Below are 18410 nucleotides of genomic sequence, written 5' to 3'. Positions count from 1 at the left end.
TAAATTTTCAATCTGAACAGGGTATGAAACTTCAGGAAGGAGACACCATTTTCCCAAAACCAGATTTTATAAAAACTATTGACTTTAAAAATGAATTTTGCTGATACTTTGGTGGAAGCAATTTTTAAGGAACCGTGCAGTACGGTTAGTAAGAAGCTAGTAAGAAGATTGAAACTTATTCTGACAGATTCAGTATAAAGAACACAGTCATTTCATCAGTAGAGGAAATGGATTAGAGCCTACTGATTCTTATTACACTCTTTTGATGCATTAGAATGTTTCTTCATAGTTGGGATATCGTTTCAAACGAGTTAGATAAACTCAAATCATTTCAAATTTTCTTTGATGTTTTTGCAGGTCATTTCCACAGAGCTGTTCCTACTTTAATGCCAAAGCTCGGCTGGCTGCAGGACAGAACTCTGTTTAAACATGGAAACAGAGTGTACACTGCACTTGTAGCCAAGTTACAGCAAGTGAGTCAGGAGCAGATCTGGTGCAAATGACCTTCTATTTACTCACATTACATGCTGAGTTTTTACTTTTAAGAGGTTTTTTGGATCAATCATTTGTTTACAATAATTCATCTGGGTTTCACTCTTTATATATCTGAACATTCTATGGAAATGTGAATCTTTCTTGTGCTCCAATATAAAGCAAGTAAAATAAGTGTGTGAAATGCCAGAATGATATCTGGTGCGGTATGTTGTTTTTTACAGAACACAGAAAGTAAATCCATTTGAAATTGCAGAGCACAAAACCTTCACAACTCAGTTTCAATTTAAATCCTAATTTAAAAGTATGTATTACCTCTATGGCCAGCTGAAATTGCTCATGTTCTCGCTGAAGCTGTTCTGCCTCTGATAGGGAGCTAGCATTAACAAGGCTAGCATTGAGCATGGATTCTCCATTTCGTATCCAGCCTAGTACCTACAGGAAGAAGAAAGCAAACAGGAGTTCAATATGATATTTTCTTAAAGCATTCTCACCATAGCAAGTGCACTGATTTCCCCTTTCAATCAGTGAAAGACGAACGGTTTCTGGGAGCACAAAGATGTGAAATTCAGTCTTTTACAATCCGGACTGCACAGTGCATGCACCATGGTCAATAATAATCCCTCAGGGGATCAGACACAGATGCTTTAACTATTCTTTTGTTAAGAAGAAAAGGAAAAGGACAAAGTTGCAGGATTGTTGGGATTACTATTTGTCCAGAAATAATGTACAGATTCCCAGCACTGTTACTTTATGAATACAGGCTGATTAATTTCACTCAATGTAAGATCGAGATCTGTGTCTAAATCAAAACAACATTGATAGTTCAGCATTTGTCCAGATTATTAGGGGATTAGCAACATAATCCGCACATTTGTGATGATGGCCCTACTTTTGACTTTACAAATGTTGGGAGAAAACAGAAACATTCCTTTAGCTACTTATATATAATTAACAAGTAAAATCATTTTGTTTTGTGAATGCAATGTTACAAAATGTATGGACATGACTGCCAGTTAGAAATGTGCAAAATGTTGGTGTTTCCATAAACCCATCACTAGTTAAGCCAACATCTATCAGCATTTAACCCTAACAGATATAAATGACAGAAGGCAATAATCCTGAGAAATCTGATTCCACAAGGGAGATCATAGTCAAGGGAATGTTTAGCATTAATTAAACAATCTCAAGCCTTTTGGAAATACTTTCCAGTCCACCATGCTCATTGCCTTCATCAGAAGGTCACACAGCAATAAGAATCTTCTGCATTTAATGTACTTAACACATACTGGCCAATAACTTCTCTCAATTTCAAAATACATTTCATTATTTCTGCATAGACTGATATAACCTCCAGCCCCACAACTTGCATTGAGTTGGCTGCTAATAATTTACTCACACTCAATGTCATTCACAAATGCAAGCTAATAGTCTATCTGAAACATGTGGCTACATTTAATGTGATTGCTAATGCTAATCAAAAAAAAGTAAATGCAACTAAACTGATGAGCAAAATCAGTTATGGAATTTCCTTCCATGATTAATGTTACTCTCATTTTTGTTCACACTCGAAAACAACTTTTACAGATGCACCATAGAAAACATTCTTTCTGGTTGTATCACAGCTTGGTATGGCTCCTGCTCTGCCCAAGACCGGAAGAAACTACAAAAGGTCATGAATGTAGTCCAATCTATCACGCAAACCAGCCTCCCATCCATTGATTCTGTCTACACTTCCCGCTGCCTCGGCAAAGCAGCCAGCATAATTAAGGACCCCATGGATCCCGGACATTCTCTCTTCCATCTTCTTCCGTCGTGAAAAAGATACAAAAGTCTGAGGTCATGTACCAACCGACTCAAGAACAGCTTCTTCCCTGCTGCTGTCAGGCTTTTGAATGGACTTGCATTAAGTTGATCTTTCTCTACACCCGAGCTATGACTGTAACACTAAATTCTGCACTCTCTTGTTTCCTTCTCTGTGAACGGTATGCTTTGTCTGGATAGCGTGCAAGAAACAATACTTTTCACTGTATGTTAATACATGGAGTCTGATGATGCAGCTGTATAGAACGCTGGTTAGGCCACATTTGGAGTACTGCGTCCAGTTCTGGTCACCGCACTACCAGAAGGACGTGGAGGCATTAGAGAGAGTGCAGAGAAGGTTTACCAGGATGTTGCCTGGTATGGAGGGTCTTAGCTATGAGGAGAGATTGGGTAGACTGGGGTTGTTCTCCTTGGAAAGACGGAGAATGAGGGGAGATCTAATAGAGGTGTACAAGATTATGAAGGGTATAGATAGGGTGAACAGTGGGAAGCTTTTTCCCAGTTCGGAGGTGACGATCACGAGGGGTCACGGGCTCAAACTGAGAGGGGCGAAGTATAACTCAGATATCAGAGGGACGTTTTTTACACAGAGGGTGGTGGGGGCCTGGAATGCGCTGCCAAGTAGGGTGGTGGAGGCAGGCACGCTGACATCGTTTAAGACTTACCTGGATAGTCACATGAGCAGCCTGGGAATGGAGGGATACAAACGATTGGTCTAGTTGGACCAAGGAGCGGCACAGGCTTGGAGGGCCGAAGGGCCTGTTTCCTGTGCTGTACTGTTCTTTGTTCTTTGTATGTGACAATAATAAATCAAATCAAATCAAATCAAAATCAGTGACAAGAAAGCAAGAAAAACAGTTAAATAAAACCTTGATATGAAGTTTGCTGAACAAGACATTTAAAAAAACGGGATAGGTAAAAGAAAATTGTATTTACTCAGATTCATCATGGGATCAAGCTTTAAATGTGTATTGCATTTATGATATTTTAATTATTTTTAATTGTATGCAAATGTGGGAATTAATTGGTGATTCTCTTGTGCCCCTTTAATTAGACAGACTGAAACTGTGGCTGTTGAGTTACGAGGTAAATATTTGTAATGTGTAACTCTACAAAAGATTGGTTCCAGTTCTATCCACCACCAAATTGCTTTCTGAAGAATAACAGAACATGCCCACTCTGCTCATAGTTATCACCGAAAATTAATCTGTAGGCAGAGGATGATACTTCATTAATACTGAAGGGATTGAACGTAGGAATATAGGAGCAGGAGTAGGCCATTCAAGCCCACTGAGCCTGCTCTGCCATGTAATACGATCATGGCTGATCATCCTCTTTAATGTCTTCTTCCTACACTGTTCCCACATCCCTTTATGTCATTGGTATTTAGAAATCTGTCATTCTCTGCTTCAGACATATTCAATGACAGCTTCCACAGCCTTCTGGGGGTAGAGAATTCAAAAGATTCACAACCCTATGAGTTAAGAAAATTCTTCTCATCTCAGTCCTAAGTGACAGCCCCTTATTTTGAAATTGTGCCCCTGATTCTGGACTCCCCAACCAGGGACTCCCCAAACACCTTGGCCAGGATTCTCCCAAAAAAACTAAGTGCCGTATCTTTAAACATTGCTCCAAGCGCTTCTGGGTCTGATCAGCATTCAGTTCGAGCTCTTGCTGTTTATCATGAAGGAATTCCAGCAGCTCCTGCACTTGTGTTCCTAAATCCATATCTTTATCACACGTTAGTTCAATTCCTGATTAAAATAAAACGGGCGGGAAATGGGAGAATTTCTCACCCAATTTTTGGGCGTACTTTGTTTCACGAATCTGCAGCACTCTGTGTTCCACAGAATGCCTGAGAGAGATTCACACCGATGGGGGCGGGGTTGAGAGACAATCGCAGCTCTGATAACCCCCTCACCCCGGCCAGTCACTGCTCCAGCTGATCCACCATTGCAGTGTGTGCAGTCCCACAACCTCCCCTTAGGCCTTGCACCCTTCAGGCCATGCCCTTCCCCTTAGGCTTCACCCCTTGGCACTGCCTTGTGCCTGTTGGGCAGTGACAGGGTGCCAGTCTGGCACTGCCAGGATGCCCCCCTGCCCCCGACCACCTGGGGGGGGGAAATTAAATGGCCTCCGATCCCACTGGTGAGGCCATCGTGTCAAATCCCTGTTGGTGGGGACCATACGTGCTCCTCGCCAGTGAGGACCTCCACCAGCCAGGTCATTAAGGCAAGTCAGCCTGGACAATTAAAAAGAATATTTAAATATTTAAATCAGCCTCATGCCCTTCCTGGTGAGAAACCAGGCGTGAACGAGCCGGTAAGATCATCCCCACTAAGTCTGTCCAAATCCCCTTGAAGACGTCCTGCATCTTCCTCACAACACACATTCCCACTTAGCTCTATGTCATCTGTGAACTTTGAAATGTTACATTTGGTCCCCACATCCAAATCATTGAGACAGATTGTGAGCAGCTGAGGCACAAGTACTGATCCTTGTAGCTCACTAGTCACAGGCAGCCAACCTGAGAACCACCCATAATCTAAATTTCTCTTTTCAAGTGCTGACTGAAAACCAGTATATTTCCAGTGTTTCATGTTTTTCCTTTTTCATTTTGAATAAATGGTTAACTCATTCATCCCAGAACAATGTCTTGGCCCCTCAGCATTTGCCTCAACATCAAACAAGCAGTGACTGTGGACCTTTCAGCTCTGTTGAGGAATAGAGCATGGTTAGGTTGGGGGCATGGGGCTTCTATTAAAATAAGGACGATGTGGTCTCCCAGCAACTCCTCAAGCTTAAAATGAAAAACTGCATGTGTTCTGAAAATACATTCCACTTGAAGCTATCACTCCCACATTTACCTGTTTAACCTCTGCTTGCAGGTGCCTCAGCTGTAAACATTGCTCCAAGCGCTTCTGGGTCTGATCAGCATTCAGTTCGAGCTCTTGCTGTTTATCATGAAGGAATTCCAGCAGCTCCTGCACTTGTGTTCCCAAATCCATATCTTTATCACACGTTAGTTCAATTCCTGATTAAAATAAAAACATTTCATGACTTATTTACAAACCTCTGCTTCTCACAATTCTCAGCACCTGAAATCTACTCATTACTGGTAAATTTTAAAAAAATGCTTTTCTTAGAACAACAGAACCCCTCTCCTCCAAGACCTATCAAATTGAAGGTGTACTGAAGATCTTCATTCCCAATCAACGGAACATAATCCCTTCAGGAAGAGATTGATACAAATGAAACTTCGCATTCTCTTAAATAAAGTGGATAACCTTGGTAAGGGAAAACATGACCGTAAACAAAACTAACGAATGATATTCAAATGTACTCACAGTTGAGTTAGATCCAGTTAAGTTTATAAGTTCATAAGATATAGGAGCAGAATTAGGTCAATCTGCTCCGCCATTCGACCATGGCTGATATGCTCCTCATCCTCATTTTCCTGCCTTCTCCCCATAACCCTTCAACCCATTACCAATTAAAAATCTGTCTAACTCCTCCTTAAATTTACTCACTGTCCCAGCATCCACTGTAGTTTAGGGCAGCGAATTCCACAGATTCACAACCCTTTGGGAGAAGTAGTTTCTCCTCAACTCTGTTTTAAATTTGCTACCTCTTATCCTAAGACTATGAGCTCTCATCCTAGAGTGCCCCACAAGAGGGAGCATCCGCTCCACATCTACGTTATCCATACCTTTTATCATCTTGTATACCTCAATTTGATCTCCTCTCATTCTTCTAAATTCCAGAGAGTACAGGCCGAAACTGTTCAATTTCTCTTCATACGACAAACCCTTCATCTCTCGAATCAATCTCGTGAACCTCCTCTGAACTGCCTCCAATGCCACTACATCTTTCCTCAAATAAGGGGACCAAAACTGTGCACAATACTCCAGGTGCAGCCTCACCAATGGCTTGTATAGTTGCAACAATACTTCCTTACCTTTATATTCTATTCTTTTAATTATAAATGCCAACATTCCATTCACTTTCTTTATTATCTGCTGTACCTGCATGCTAGTTTCCTGTGACTCATGAACGAGGACACCCAGATCCCTCTGCACCAGAGCACTCCGAAGTCTCTCCCTATTTAAATAATAAGTCGCCTTCCCATTTTTCTGACCAAAATGCATGACCTCACACAGATCCACATTAAACTCCATCTGCCACATTTTGGCCCACTCTCCAAACCTATCTATATCCATTTTTAAGGTTCTTATTTCCTCATTGCAACTTACTGTCCTGCCTATTTTTGTGTCATCTGCAAATTTGGCTATTGAGCCTTCTATCCCTGTATCCACATCGTCAGAACAGATTGTAAATAGCTGGGGCCCAAGGACTGAACCCCACCAGTTACTTCTTGCCATCCAGAAAAAAAAACATTTATCCTGACACTCTCTTTTGTCCATCAGCCAGTCACCTATCCAAGCTAATAAATTACCCCGAATCCCATGTGACCTAACCTTGTGAATTAACCTTTTGTGCGGCACCTTATCAAATGCCTTCTGGAAGTCCAGATATACTACATCTACAGAATCCCCATTATCCACTTTGCTTGTTACATCTTTGAAGAACTCGAGCAAATTAGTCAAATGTGATCTGCCCTTCATAAAACCATGCTGACACTGATGGATAACAGTTTGACTTTCCAACTATCCTGACATTGCTTCCTTGATAATTGCTTCTAACACTTTCCCATGAACAGGTGTTCAACAAACTGGTCAGTAATTTCTCACATTTTGCCTCCCTCTCCAATCCACTGGAACCTTTCCCATGTTCAGGGAATTTTGGAATTTTGCCTTCACGCAATTATGTAAACATACATTTTTAGTTGTGAATATAACTCTGTCTCTGAAATAGCATTTTCTGAAAGCACTCCTGTGGAATTGAGTGAGAACTGTCACTTGCAGTTCTGTAGTTGCAGCAGGGATAATAGTTAACTGTTACATTTTAACTCTGTTAAGCAAAATCCCTTTCTCAAAAGATCAGTGCATGTGGATGCAACAATTCTGTACACAAACTGTGAAAGCAGACGGAGTGGCGAATATGACATATGAAGTGCAACTAATTTCAATACTGGATGATTATCCAAGAGCACGCTAATCACAGTACTGTATGTCATACTTCACTACATAAGAGACCTCACAGGGTAATCTAGGGCCAGAGGCCAGCCTTGAGGGTAGCACGGTGGCACAGTGATTAGCACTGCTACCTCACAGCGCCAGGGACCCGGGTTCAATTCCAGCCTCGAGTAACTGTCTGTGTGGAGTTTGCACATTCTCCCCGTGTCTGCGTGGGTTTCCTCCAGGAGCTCCGGTTTCCTCCCACAGTCCAAAGATGTGTGGGTTAGGTAGATTGGCTGTGCCAAAAAATTGCCCCTTAGTGTCAGGGGATTACCAGGGTAAATACTTGGGGTTACCAAAAATAGGAAATCACATGAGTGAGTAAGAGCAATGGAACAAGCAGGGTAGTTGCTAGCACTGAGTAGCTGATCACTACTTGATCAAATAGTTGCCTGATGAGTTGGGTGAGGAAGGATTTGAAAGCATAGTAGTGAATGAGCTTGATTATGGCCTGCCAGTTGGCAGGGGAGAAACTACTTAGTGGAGCAAAGATATGAAGGGGATTGGAGGAGTAATGCAACCACATGATACCCTCAGCAGCAATATATTGGGACTTGAAACATTTTAACGTGCATTTTTGTATCTTTGTTAATTTTAGAACAAAACCATTAATTAAAAACACTAGCTGTGTTGCATAGACTCATTGATCTAGCTATAGAATGGTAAATAATTCAAGCATAATTAACTTCATGGGTAAAATTAGGTTGACTGTTAGATACAATGAGTATGATTAATAGTTGGGATTTACTGGAAAAGAGCAAATAGATTTAAACTGTAGATTTCAACCTTTTGCATCAAAATTGACTGCATATTATCAAGTATGTGAACGTGTAAAGTCACTAATGAGGCCCCAAGGTCTTCGATTCTTACACACCACCTCATTAGGTAGAATCTGTTCCCACCACGAGACCACAAGGAATTTAATTTTACCAAAATGAAGTGAAAGAGATCAAACTGAGAAGGACGAATTTGATAGTTCTCAAAAATATGATGTGGGATTAATGTCACCCATCGTTTCTGGTACAGGTAGCACACAAACTTTGTGTTTCCTGCTAACTTACATGATTGGAAATGCAGCCAGTGCTATGTGGACTCACCTGAGGCCTCAAACCACAAGAGGATAACAGTTAAAGCAAGCATGCACTATTTAAAGCCATCCTGCACCCATAAAGGGATGGGATCAGGTGCTGGAAGTCATTCTACAACTGATTCTGGCCAAGACAGAAGAATGGCTCAACATGAAAAAGAGTGGTCTCTAAGATTCTTAGATGCTGTGCTAAAGGCCCTGGTGTAGGAGGGGGAGAGGAGCAGAGATGTGCTTCTTTCACTGGAGAGTGGCAGTGACTTTGTGGAGCATGAACCTGCTGTCCTCTCTCAGATGACAACATTCATCTTCCCAGAACTGTCACTTTGCCACTGCTCCTGCTTTTGTTTGTTGCCTAGCCCAAACTCTTGCCACTCATGCCAAGAAGGTGTGATCCAAAGTCAGTCATTCTACATCCAGAGTTACTCAGGCTTATCGTAAAAAAAAAAGATCTGCAATTTCCTCCAGAGAAAGTCATCAGCCCTCCATTGGCCATGCTGCAGACACTATGTAGCAGCAGGACTCATTCTGAAAGTGAACTTGCTTTCTGCTAGGTTATACTGTACTCTGTTCTATTTACTGATTTCTACCCATCTCCTGGCTGGAAGAAGAATGCATGAGCTGAGTGATTTAGTAACTTGCTGCCAGGATTTTTATCTTTGGTACTTTGAAGCATCTGCCTGCTTAATAATGGCACAGCTCCAACACTGGAGTGATGAACCACGTCCAAATGCTTCCTGACAACCATATTAAAAAACGAACTAGCTGCATGAGGAGGTGAAAGGAACTATGTTTTCACATTACCTGATGCTTGCACTTCCATGATGTATTGATGTAAATCTTGGCCCTGCTGAATTACATCAAATGTCATGTTGTTCATGGCCAGTTTGCGCTCTGTGTGTCGCTGCAGTCGCTGTTCAGCTAACGTCAGGTCTTCTGTATTAAAATCATTCATTTGACGGAGGAGATCTTCATTCCAAGCATCTAATTCTGCTGTCACCTGATAATGTACCACAGGTATAGATAGATGATGCAAAGTTTGTGATAAAACGATACATTACATTAAAGAACACATTTCTCTTATATAAAAAAAAGCTTTACATTTTGTAAGTAATCAAATCCATTTGAATGAATTAAGCAAAGCCTTTGTATGGTTGAACAGGTCCCTAACGATGAGAACCTACATTTAAAATAGGGTGAAAATGCAATATTGAAAGATAACTCTATTTTGAAAAGAAAGTTAAAAGATGGAACAGATATTGTTCTTGGAGTAAGATTGTAAAGCTGTTATCTGGGAATACTAGATACAGAATGTAGACCTATCATAGGAATACACTGAATTGCGTGCAAGTTACACCAAGAAAATTGGCCATTTGATTTAAACTGATGGTGTCAACATTTAGAATTTGTGCGAGCAAATAATTTTAATCACATTTATGCACCCTGTTCCCAAACTCCTTCTGAAATTCATGCTGGCTCGCATTTTCTCTTTCTCTAGATATTTGCAATTCAGGAGCTTCCATTTTTGGCACTCGGAGTTGAGTGGAGTGCAAAGGATAAGTGCTCTGTGTCAGAATGGTAAGACCTCAGATCTCATTGTTAGTTAGCCTACATGGTACAACAGGGGATCATTTTAAACACCCTGATTAAATCAACCCTCAATCTTGTTGGGGGAGTGAGATTTGGAACAGGATAGATAGCTTAGGATGGGCTGAAGTTTCTTGGCAGTTGAGAATGGAAGGGTGACCAGGAGAACGTCAGAGCTGAGAATGGCATGGATGGAGGTCCATCAGCATATGGACATAGGTTGGTGTGATGGTGGGTGAAGTTACAGAAGTATAAGTAGGCTGTCTTGCTGATGGAAAGCACATGGGGTTGGAGCTCTTCTCGGGGATAATTAGGTTACTGAGGTTGCAAACAGTCAACCTGTGACAGTGACCAGAAAGGGCATTGGGATTAGTGGTTAGTAGAGTTAGTAGAGTGCTTGAGAAACTATGACAGTTCTTTGAAGGATCCGGCACAAGCATGATGGGCCAAATTGTCACTGTTCACTTCTGTAGTTACTTCTGTAGTTAATCTTTCAATAAATTCAATCTGGCCCATTAGGCAAGACTTCCCTGCTCAGCTAAAATTCAGTCAGCCTGTCCATTAATATAGGCATGATGTGGAGATGCCGGCATTGGACTGGAGTAAGCACAGTAAGAAATCTCACAACACCAGGTTAAAGTCCACCAGGTTTATTTGGCAGCACAAGCTTTCGGAGTCTCGCTCCTTCTTCAGGTGAGTGAGGACTCGTGTTCAAAAACAGGGCATATACAGACACAAACTCAATTTACAAGATAATGGTTGGAATGCAAGTCTTTACAAGTAATCAAGTCTTAAAGGTACAGACAATGTGAGTGGAGAGGGAGCCAAGTACAGGTTAAAGAGGTGTGTATTGTCTCCAGCCAGGACAGTTAGTGAGATTTTGCAAGCCCAGGCAAGTCGTGGGAGTTACAGATAGTGTGACATGAATCCAAGATCCCGGTTGAGGCCGTCCTCATGTGTGCGAAACTTGGCTATCAGTTTCTGCTCAGCGATTCTGCGTTGTCGTGTGTCGTGAAGGCCGTCTTGGGGAACGCTTACCCAAAGATCAGAGGCTGAATACTCGTGACTGCTGAAGTGTTCCCCGACTGGAAGGGAATACTGCTGCCTGGTGATTGTCGAGCGGTATTCATTCATCCGTTGTCGTAGTGTCTGCATGGTTTCCCCAATGTACCATGCCTCGGGACATCCTTTCCTGCAGCGTATCAGGTAGACAACGTTGGCCGAGTCGCGAGAGTATATACCGTGTACCTGGTGGATGGTGTTCTCACGTGAGATGATGGCATCCGTGTCGATGATCCGGCACGTCTTGCAGAGGTTGCTGTGGCAGGGTTGTGTGGTGTCGTGGGTCACTGTTCTCCTGAAGGATGGGTAGTTTGCTATCGACAATGGTCTGTTTGAGGTTGTGCGTTTGTTTGAAGGCAAGAAGTGGGGGTGTGGGGATGGCCTTGGTGAGATGTTTGTCTTCATCGATGACACGTTGAAGGCTCCTGAGAAGATGTTGTAGCTTCTCCGCTCCAGGGAAGCACTGGACAATGAAGGGTACTCTCTCCGCCGTGTCCCGTGTTTGTCTTCTGAGGAGATCGGTGCGGTTTTTTGCTGTGGCACGTCGGAACTGTCGATCGATGAGTCGAGCACCATATCCTGTTCTTATGAGGGCGTCTTTCAGCGTCTGTGGTGTCTGTTGCGATCCTCCTCATCTGAGCAAATCCTGTGTATATGGAGGGCTTGTCCGTAGGGGATGGCTTCTTTAACGTGTTTAGGGTGAAGCTGGAGAAGTGGAGCATCGTGAGGTTATCCGTGGGCTTGCTGAGGTGACCGTCCTTGATGGAGATGCGTGTGTCCACTCACATTGTCTGTACCTTTAAGACTTGATTACCTGTAAAGACTCGCATTCCAACCATTATCTTGTAAATTGAGTTTGTGTCTGTATATGCCCTGTTTGTGAACACAACTCCTCACTCACCTGATGAAGGAGTGAGTCTCCGAAAGCTTGTGCTGCCAAATAAACCTGTTGGACTTTAACCTGGTGGTGTGAGAGACTTCTTACCATTAATATAGGCTCTAGCATTTCTCAACAACAGATGTTACGCTGATTTATCTATGTTTCCTGATTTCCCTCTGATATCTTCCTTATACAGTGGGGCTAGAGCTAGGGTCTCGAAGTCTTAAAAATACTGACAATCCTCACCATTCATCCACAGCTCGAGTCCTATTATATTGAGAAACAGAGATTGGCAAATCCACTTAAAAACTAACTATTATTATCCAAATTATACTTCATGCTATTTTCATTGATCTTTTCACCCTTTCTAATGTATAATGATTACATGTAATTTATAAGCTTCCATTTAACACATGCTCTTATACAATATCGTGCAAAATGTAATCAAAGACAGGGTGTCCTTGGAAGAGCTAAACAGTCTAACACGATAAGCAGATACAGGACAATTCTAGTTGCAACAAAAGGTCCATGTTCATAGAAAAAAAATCAAAATGTGTTATTCTATTCTCTACTTTATTTCTTTCATCTTTTCCACACCCACCCAACTCCTACCCCATCCCCCCCTCCAGTTTTGTGTTAACAGCTGAGCTTTGTAGACCCAAGACCTGATGGGACAGACACATTTCCCCAGAGAAGTGCTCCATCTGTTTGTTAAAGATCGATGCTGCTATGTGAACCATGGACGTACCTCAATTGTGTACTGCTCAAAAATCCGAAGCTGTAAGAAAATATCTAACTTGATTTTTCGCTCATGGAAAAGCTCTTCCATCTGTCCCTGGGCTTCATCGAGCTGCTGGAGCACACTTTCAATGTGGCTGATGGAGCTATTGTGTGGGGTTTTATTGTTGGAAATTGCAGAGTCCCTGTGGCAAACCGAAATGTTAAAACAGAAAACTGTGGCTGCAAGTTTTCAATGACCCTCACAACTGTCGAGACAGACAAAATCTAAAAGGATTGATGAAGATGCACACTGTGTTCATTTAGCGTGATAACTAGAAACATGCAACACTGTATTTAAAAAGTTCAAACAAAGAACATAGTTCCTTGCATGATCTGACATTTGACCTCAGAACACTAACAAAGGCATGAAGTACATTAACCCACACTGATTTCCTCTCAAGAGTTGTAAGCTGTTGAGAAAAGAAAATATCTTTAATCCTGTTTTAGACAAACTTACAGAACAAAGAATTGCCAATGATTGTCATTAATATATGAACTCTGTTTCCAAAAATAATACATTTGTACAATGACATTTCAGTTAAAGTTTAAAAGTTTATTTATTAGTCACAAGTAGGCTTACATTCACACTGCAATGAAGTTACTGTGAAAATCCCCTAGTTGCCATACTCCAGCGCCTGTTGGGTACACTGAGGGAGAATTTAGCATGGCCAATCCACCTAACCTGCACATCTTCGGACTGCGGGAAGAAACCAGAGCACCCGGAGGAAACACAAACAGGGAGAACGTGCAAACTCCACACAGACAGTGACCCAAGCCAGGAATCGAACCCGGATCCCTGGCACTGTGAGGCAGCAATGCTAACCACTATTATGGATGATCAAGTATGAATGGCTTTTGCTGTAAAGACGGTTTGTTGCCTTACTGATTATTGGTGTACCTGAGATACCGTTCAGAATAATAAACGTGGCCAATTTGATTTCTTTTTATCTTCACCCTGTGATCAACTCACCTGAGTTGTTGAATTAGGTCCTCCCCTTCCTTTATGACATTCAGGGTCGCCTCAAGCGTTGCCGTTTGTTGCTGTTGAAACTGTTTGATAAGTTCCTGTACTGCATCCACCGAGTCAGCACAAACATCTTCCAACAGCTCTTTTTGGAGCTCTTCCATCCATGCCCACAGCTGCGGGAGGTGAAAAATGGGAATGATATAGAGATTAAGTCAGCAACCTCTCTTGTTAAATTCTGTGTGACTATGTATTCCTCGCTAGGTACATCCAAAACCTTAAAATATTCCTTGCGGACCATCTGTCACTTTAGTAGCTGGTCATTGAGGCAATCTTTTTTACAGTATGTCTTGCTTTTGCCACAGTTGACATGATCCATTTGAAAAGCTCCAAAGCGTAATGCATCACTTCAGGCATTATTGCAACAGTGAAGAAAAGCCACTTCAGCTTTCCTGAAGCACTCCCGCTAAAGCTGTGCCTTAAGAGATGTCTCTGTAATACAATGTTTGTTTTTGCAAATGAATCAACGTCACTTGACAAAGCTCTTAAATCTTACACACAAATTATAACCCAATCATACAATTGTGTTTATGCTTATAAAACAGTGAGGCTGTTGCTTGTAGGTTTGGAACTAATTCTTTCATTAACATTGTTTAATAAAAGCAAAATACTGCAGATGCTGGTATCTGAAACAAAAACAGAAAGTGCTGGAAAATCTCAGAAGGTCTGACAACATCTGTGGAGAGAGATTAGAGCCAACATTTCGAGTCAGGATGACTTTTCATCCGACATGGTTTAAGAAATACCTAAAGTAAGATTCTGGTAAAACACAATTTAACTCGTTCTGCAAAGTAATAAAAACAATAACGACATTGATTATATTTGCAAATACAAATACTAAAATTTCAAGTGAAAAATTAAAATGGTAACAGAAGATGAGTTTGTGCTTATGAGGAACTTTGCTATAATCCAGCCCAAATGCCCAGACAGCAAACATAACATCATCTGAGTTGAGATATCAGGAATATAAGTTGCCTCAACACTGTTCAATATGGCAAATCTTACATACAGCATGTACTTCCTGCCCACAAATCTTATTTCCTGGTGTCATCATTTCTGGTTACACTTTTGTGTTACCTGTTCCTGTTACAAATCCTTATATCCGTATTTCCCATGCAATTCTTTAATGTTAACTATCACTGGTCGCAATGCAGTTACATGCTTTGGTTGCTAGATGGCACTGTTCTTATCTTTTGTTCCCCAACTGTTCAGAATAAGTTCTTCTCACGAACTGAAATTGCTAATATTCAGAATAAGGTTTTTAATATCAACCTGATCCAGTTCTTCCAGACTTTGGACAACTTTAGGACCTTGCAGAAGTCCAACTCAGAGAGTGTGGGATTTGCCCGGGAAGTTTGAAATTCCAATGGGCAATTTCCTTGCTCCCTGGGACCCTCCGAAAAGTCTTCAATTCTGACTCAGAGTTAAAGAACGGAGATTAGCTTTGATTTACTTAGCTGAATAGTCGTCCAGGAAATGTTAGACAGGAAAAACCTAACCTAACTCCTGGGGAACTAAGCCCCCAGCCCACCCTCTGACCCCAAACCTGCCCCCCCCCCCCCCAGCTATCCCATCCCACCCTCGTCCTCCTGACTATCCCTCCTGACCTGACTAGCCCCACCACCTGACTAACCCCGTATGCCGGATCTGACCTAATTAGATCCACCAGCCAACTCTCTCCTGACCTCCCAATTCCTACCAACCTAACCTGACTCCTCACACTGACACCCCCCCAAACAGACATTAATAGCTTCTGACCTGACAACCCCTCCTGATCTGACCCAAGTACCCTCTAACCCACCTACTGTCTCACCCACCCTACCCACTTCACCCATCTGCCACTCGATCCAGCAACCACCCTGCTCACCTGCCTCTCTACCCCTATACCCACTTACCCTGTTACATCCTACCTACTTACATGCCTACGCATTCACCCATTCACATTCACTAACACACTGAAAAGCTGCTTAAATGTCCCAGCTTTTCACTGAGTTAGTGGATATATGCCAGAATACGGCAAGCAGTACCGCATAAGAGGGTGTAGCTTGTCTTCCCGATGACCCCCCAGCACCATGAGGAAGCAGTCTGATGGAAGGTCACTCTGTACTTCTGAAGAATTTGGCAACGGTAGACCCAGCCAGAAATGTGGAGCTCTGTTGTGGTGCAAGAGAGTGGAAGAGGAGTGGCAAACTGACAAGTGATTTCCACTCCTTGGAAGCCTCAGGCCCTGTATTTTTAGAGCACCTTTAACAAAGCAAAATGTCCGAAGGTAGTGGGAGGGCAGGGCAGCTCACCAACTCCCACTCCTCAAGATCAAAACTGAGAATTTGCCCGCTCTGTTGTGGTACTTCCTCTGTCTTTATACATTTTTTATTCATACTGAATGCTAATTTATAATTTATTCCACCCCCCCCGCCCCACTTTTGTATTATCATCACTGAATATCCACTAGTCCTGAACAGTGAATTGACCACAGCCATATAATTTCCCCAAAGAGTGCATCATCAATTGCCCATCATGATCATCATGGCCTCAGCTTTGGACATTCAGGCCCGAACTCTACCACCTCGCCTGCTCCAGAATTGGCGTGGGCGAGGAGCCCACAACGGAAATCTCTGTTGACCTTGGGCAGGATCTTGCGGTCTTGCCCAAGCAAGGCTGTAAAATCCCGCCCTCAATCTTTTTCCAACAGGTCAAGGTGGCAGGCTGCACAAAAACTATTGGAAGTATTTGCTTTTGTAACGCTTGAACCCCCTGGCTTTGAACACTTAGTAGTTGAAGAAAATCTGTTTTGGTTGACTTAATTAGGATGCAATTGGAATTGCATTTTGTCATAATTCTGAAAGAAATCATTTATTACTTGCTAGAAAACTCATGTCATATTTTCTTTAGCATTTGTGGCATTCAACTGCATTAAGGTTCAGCAATCCCTAAATCATCTGAAAACAAAAGCAGGAAACCATAAGAAGATAATGCATTAGCAGGCAAACTGCAGTTATCTTTGGGTTATCAGTGGCGAATTCTGGATAATCTCTTCCACCCATACTAACAAACAAGGTAGTCAACAATTGGGTGATATAACAGTAATACATCAATCATACTTTGAGCTAAACACTAACTAAGAATGCTTTGAGGAATGAAGACTTCAATAATAGATACAATTACCACATGATCACAGACCTGTTGAGTTTATTCCAATGTGTAATCAATTCCCCATTACTGTTCTATGGATTAACAGCTCCAAAGCCATGAGCAGCTGATGAAGGATGCCACAGAAAATATTTTCTTATCTTGCTCTTTTAGATATCCATCAGCCTACTGTTTATTTGCAAGAAACTTTAGAATTGACATTTCTAGCTTGATCTTCTAGTTCCTGCCTCATTTGTTAGAAATAAGTTCTGATATTGTCTTCTCCTTTGCAGGATCCCTCACTTGGGGGTGATTCTCCCAAAAAAATTCTAATTTCTGAATTGGTGGGAAAATAGTGTAATTCATGATTGTTTTTTCAGTGGGAGTTTAGACTCGAATCTCCCACACTCTGTGCAATGCAGAGGTCACAATCATGAACATCATTAAAAGCTCGGGAGGGGTGGGGGGGGGGGGTGGGCGGTGGTGGGGGTCGCCTATTCACACTGGAGTCTGACAGTTCTGGGCCTCTGTGCATGTGCAGTGGCCTCGAACTGCCAGACTGCAGTTTGATGGCCAGCTCAATCGCTGGCCAGCCCGGGACCCCCACACTGCTGCCCCTTGCAACACCGCCATGACCAGATCGTGGCCCACACAAGTATCCCCGGGCCAGCCCCGACACCCCCCCCCCCCCCCCCAACCCCGGTCCCCGGAGCACTGCAATTTGCAGACACCCACCCCCCGCAAACCACTCCCTCCCACCCCGGCCTACACCCCCCTCACTGAACTCTCCCCCTGTCCTCTCTCCAGCCCCAACTGATCCCAATGCAGACTGGCAGAGTGGCAGCCAGACCCCCCACCCCACCGATCACCCCTTGGCCCTGCCCACAATAGGCCCCGCCCCTCGGCACTGTCCCTAGGTCCCATCCCCTTGGCACTGCCCAATACCCGATGGGCAGTACCAAAGTGCCCCCTGGGCATGGGCACTTTGTCCCTTGGGCTGTGCCAGGGGGCACAGGTTGGCACTGCCAGGGTTCCCATGCCCAGGGGACATCACCCCCCCCGCTGCCCAACCACTGGGGGGAGACCTGATTGCCTCCCCTTCACTCCAGCAGGGTCTCCCGCTAGTTTCCCTGAAAGTGGGGAGTTACTCTAAACCCCGCCGGAGTGAAATACTCCTGGCGGGGTGGGAGATGATATCAGGCCCGGAGAATTCAGTCCCGGGCCCGATAATGACATTTAAATTACATTAAAAACAGATTAAAATCACTTACCTGTCTTCCCGCTGGTTTCCAGTGTGGTCCCGACTGTGCCTGCTCTCTGGCTGTGGGAGACGTGCATGTGTCGGGAACGCATGCACAAATCCCGCGAATGGCCGACACGCGCATCTCCCAACCCGACGCACCAAAAAAT

The 18410-nt window shown here is 43.0% G+C and overlaps 1 protein-coding gene across 1 annotated transcript in view; it reads right to left on the bottom strand.

Moving 5' to 3' along the window:
- kalrna (kalirin RhoGEF kinase a) overlaps positions 1-18410 on the bottom strand; it is a 790772-nt gene that overhangs the window by 299882 nt on the left and 472480 nt on the right. Inside the window, exons 12-16 of the mRNA XM_078228353.1 lie at positions 13818-13987; positions 12816-12990; positions 9343-9538; positions 5184-5350; positions 808-927 (exon numbers count right to left, since the gene is read on the bottom strand). Coding sequence (XP_078084479.1) covers positions 808-927; positions 5184-5350; positions 9343-9538; positions 12816-12990; positions 13818-13987 — 828 coding nt within the window. The remainder of the gene's footprint in view (positions 1-807; positions 928-5183; positions 5351-9342; positions 9539-12815; positions 12991-13817; positions 13988-18410) is intronic.

Source organism: Mustelus asterias, chromosome 14 (genome assembly GCF_964213995.1).
Source record: "Mustelus asterias chromosome 14, sMusAst1.hap1.1, whole genome shotgun sequence".
Lineage (NCBI taxonomy): Eukaryota > Metazoa > Chordata > Chondrichthyes > Carcharhiniformes > Triakidae > Mustelus > Mustelus asterias.
Note: the sequence above shows the minus strand (reverse complement) of the source record. Positions and strands in the feature narration are given on the sequence as shown.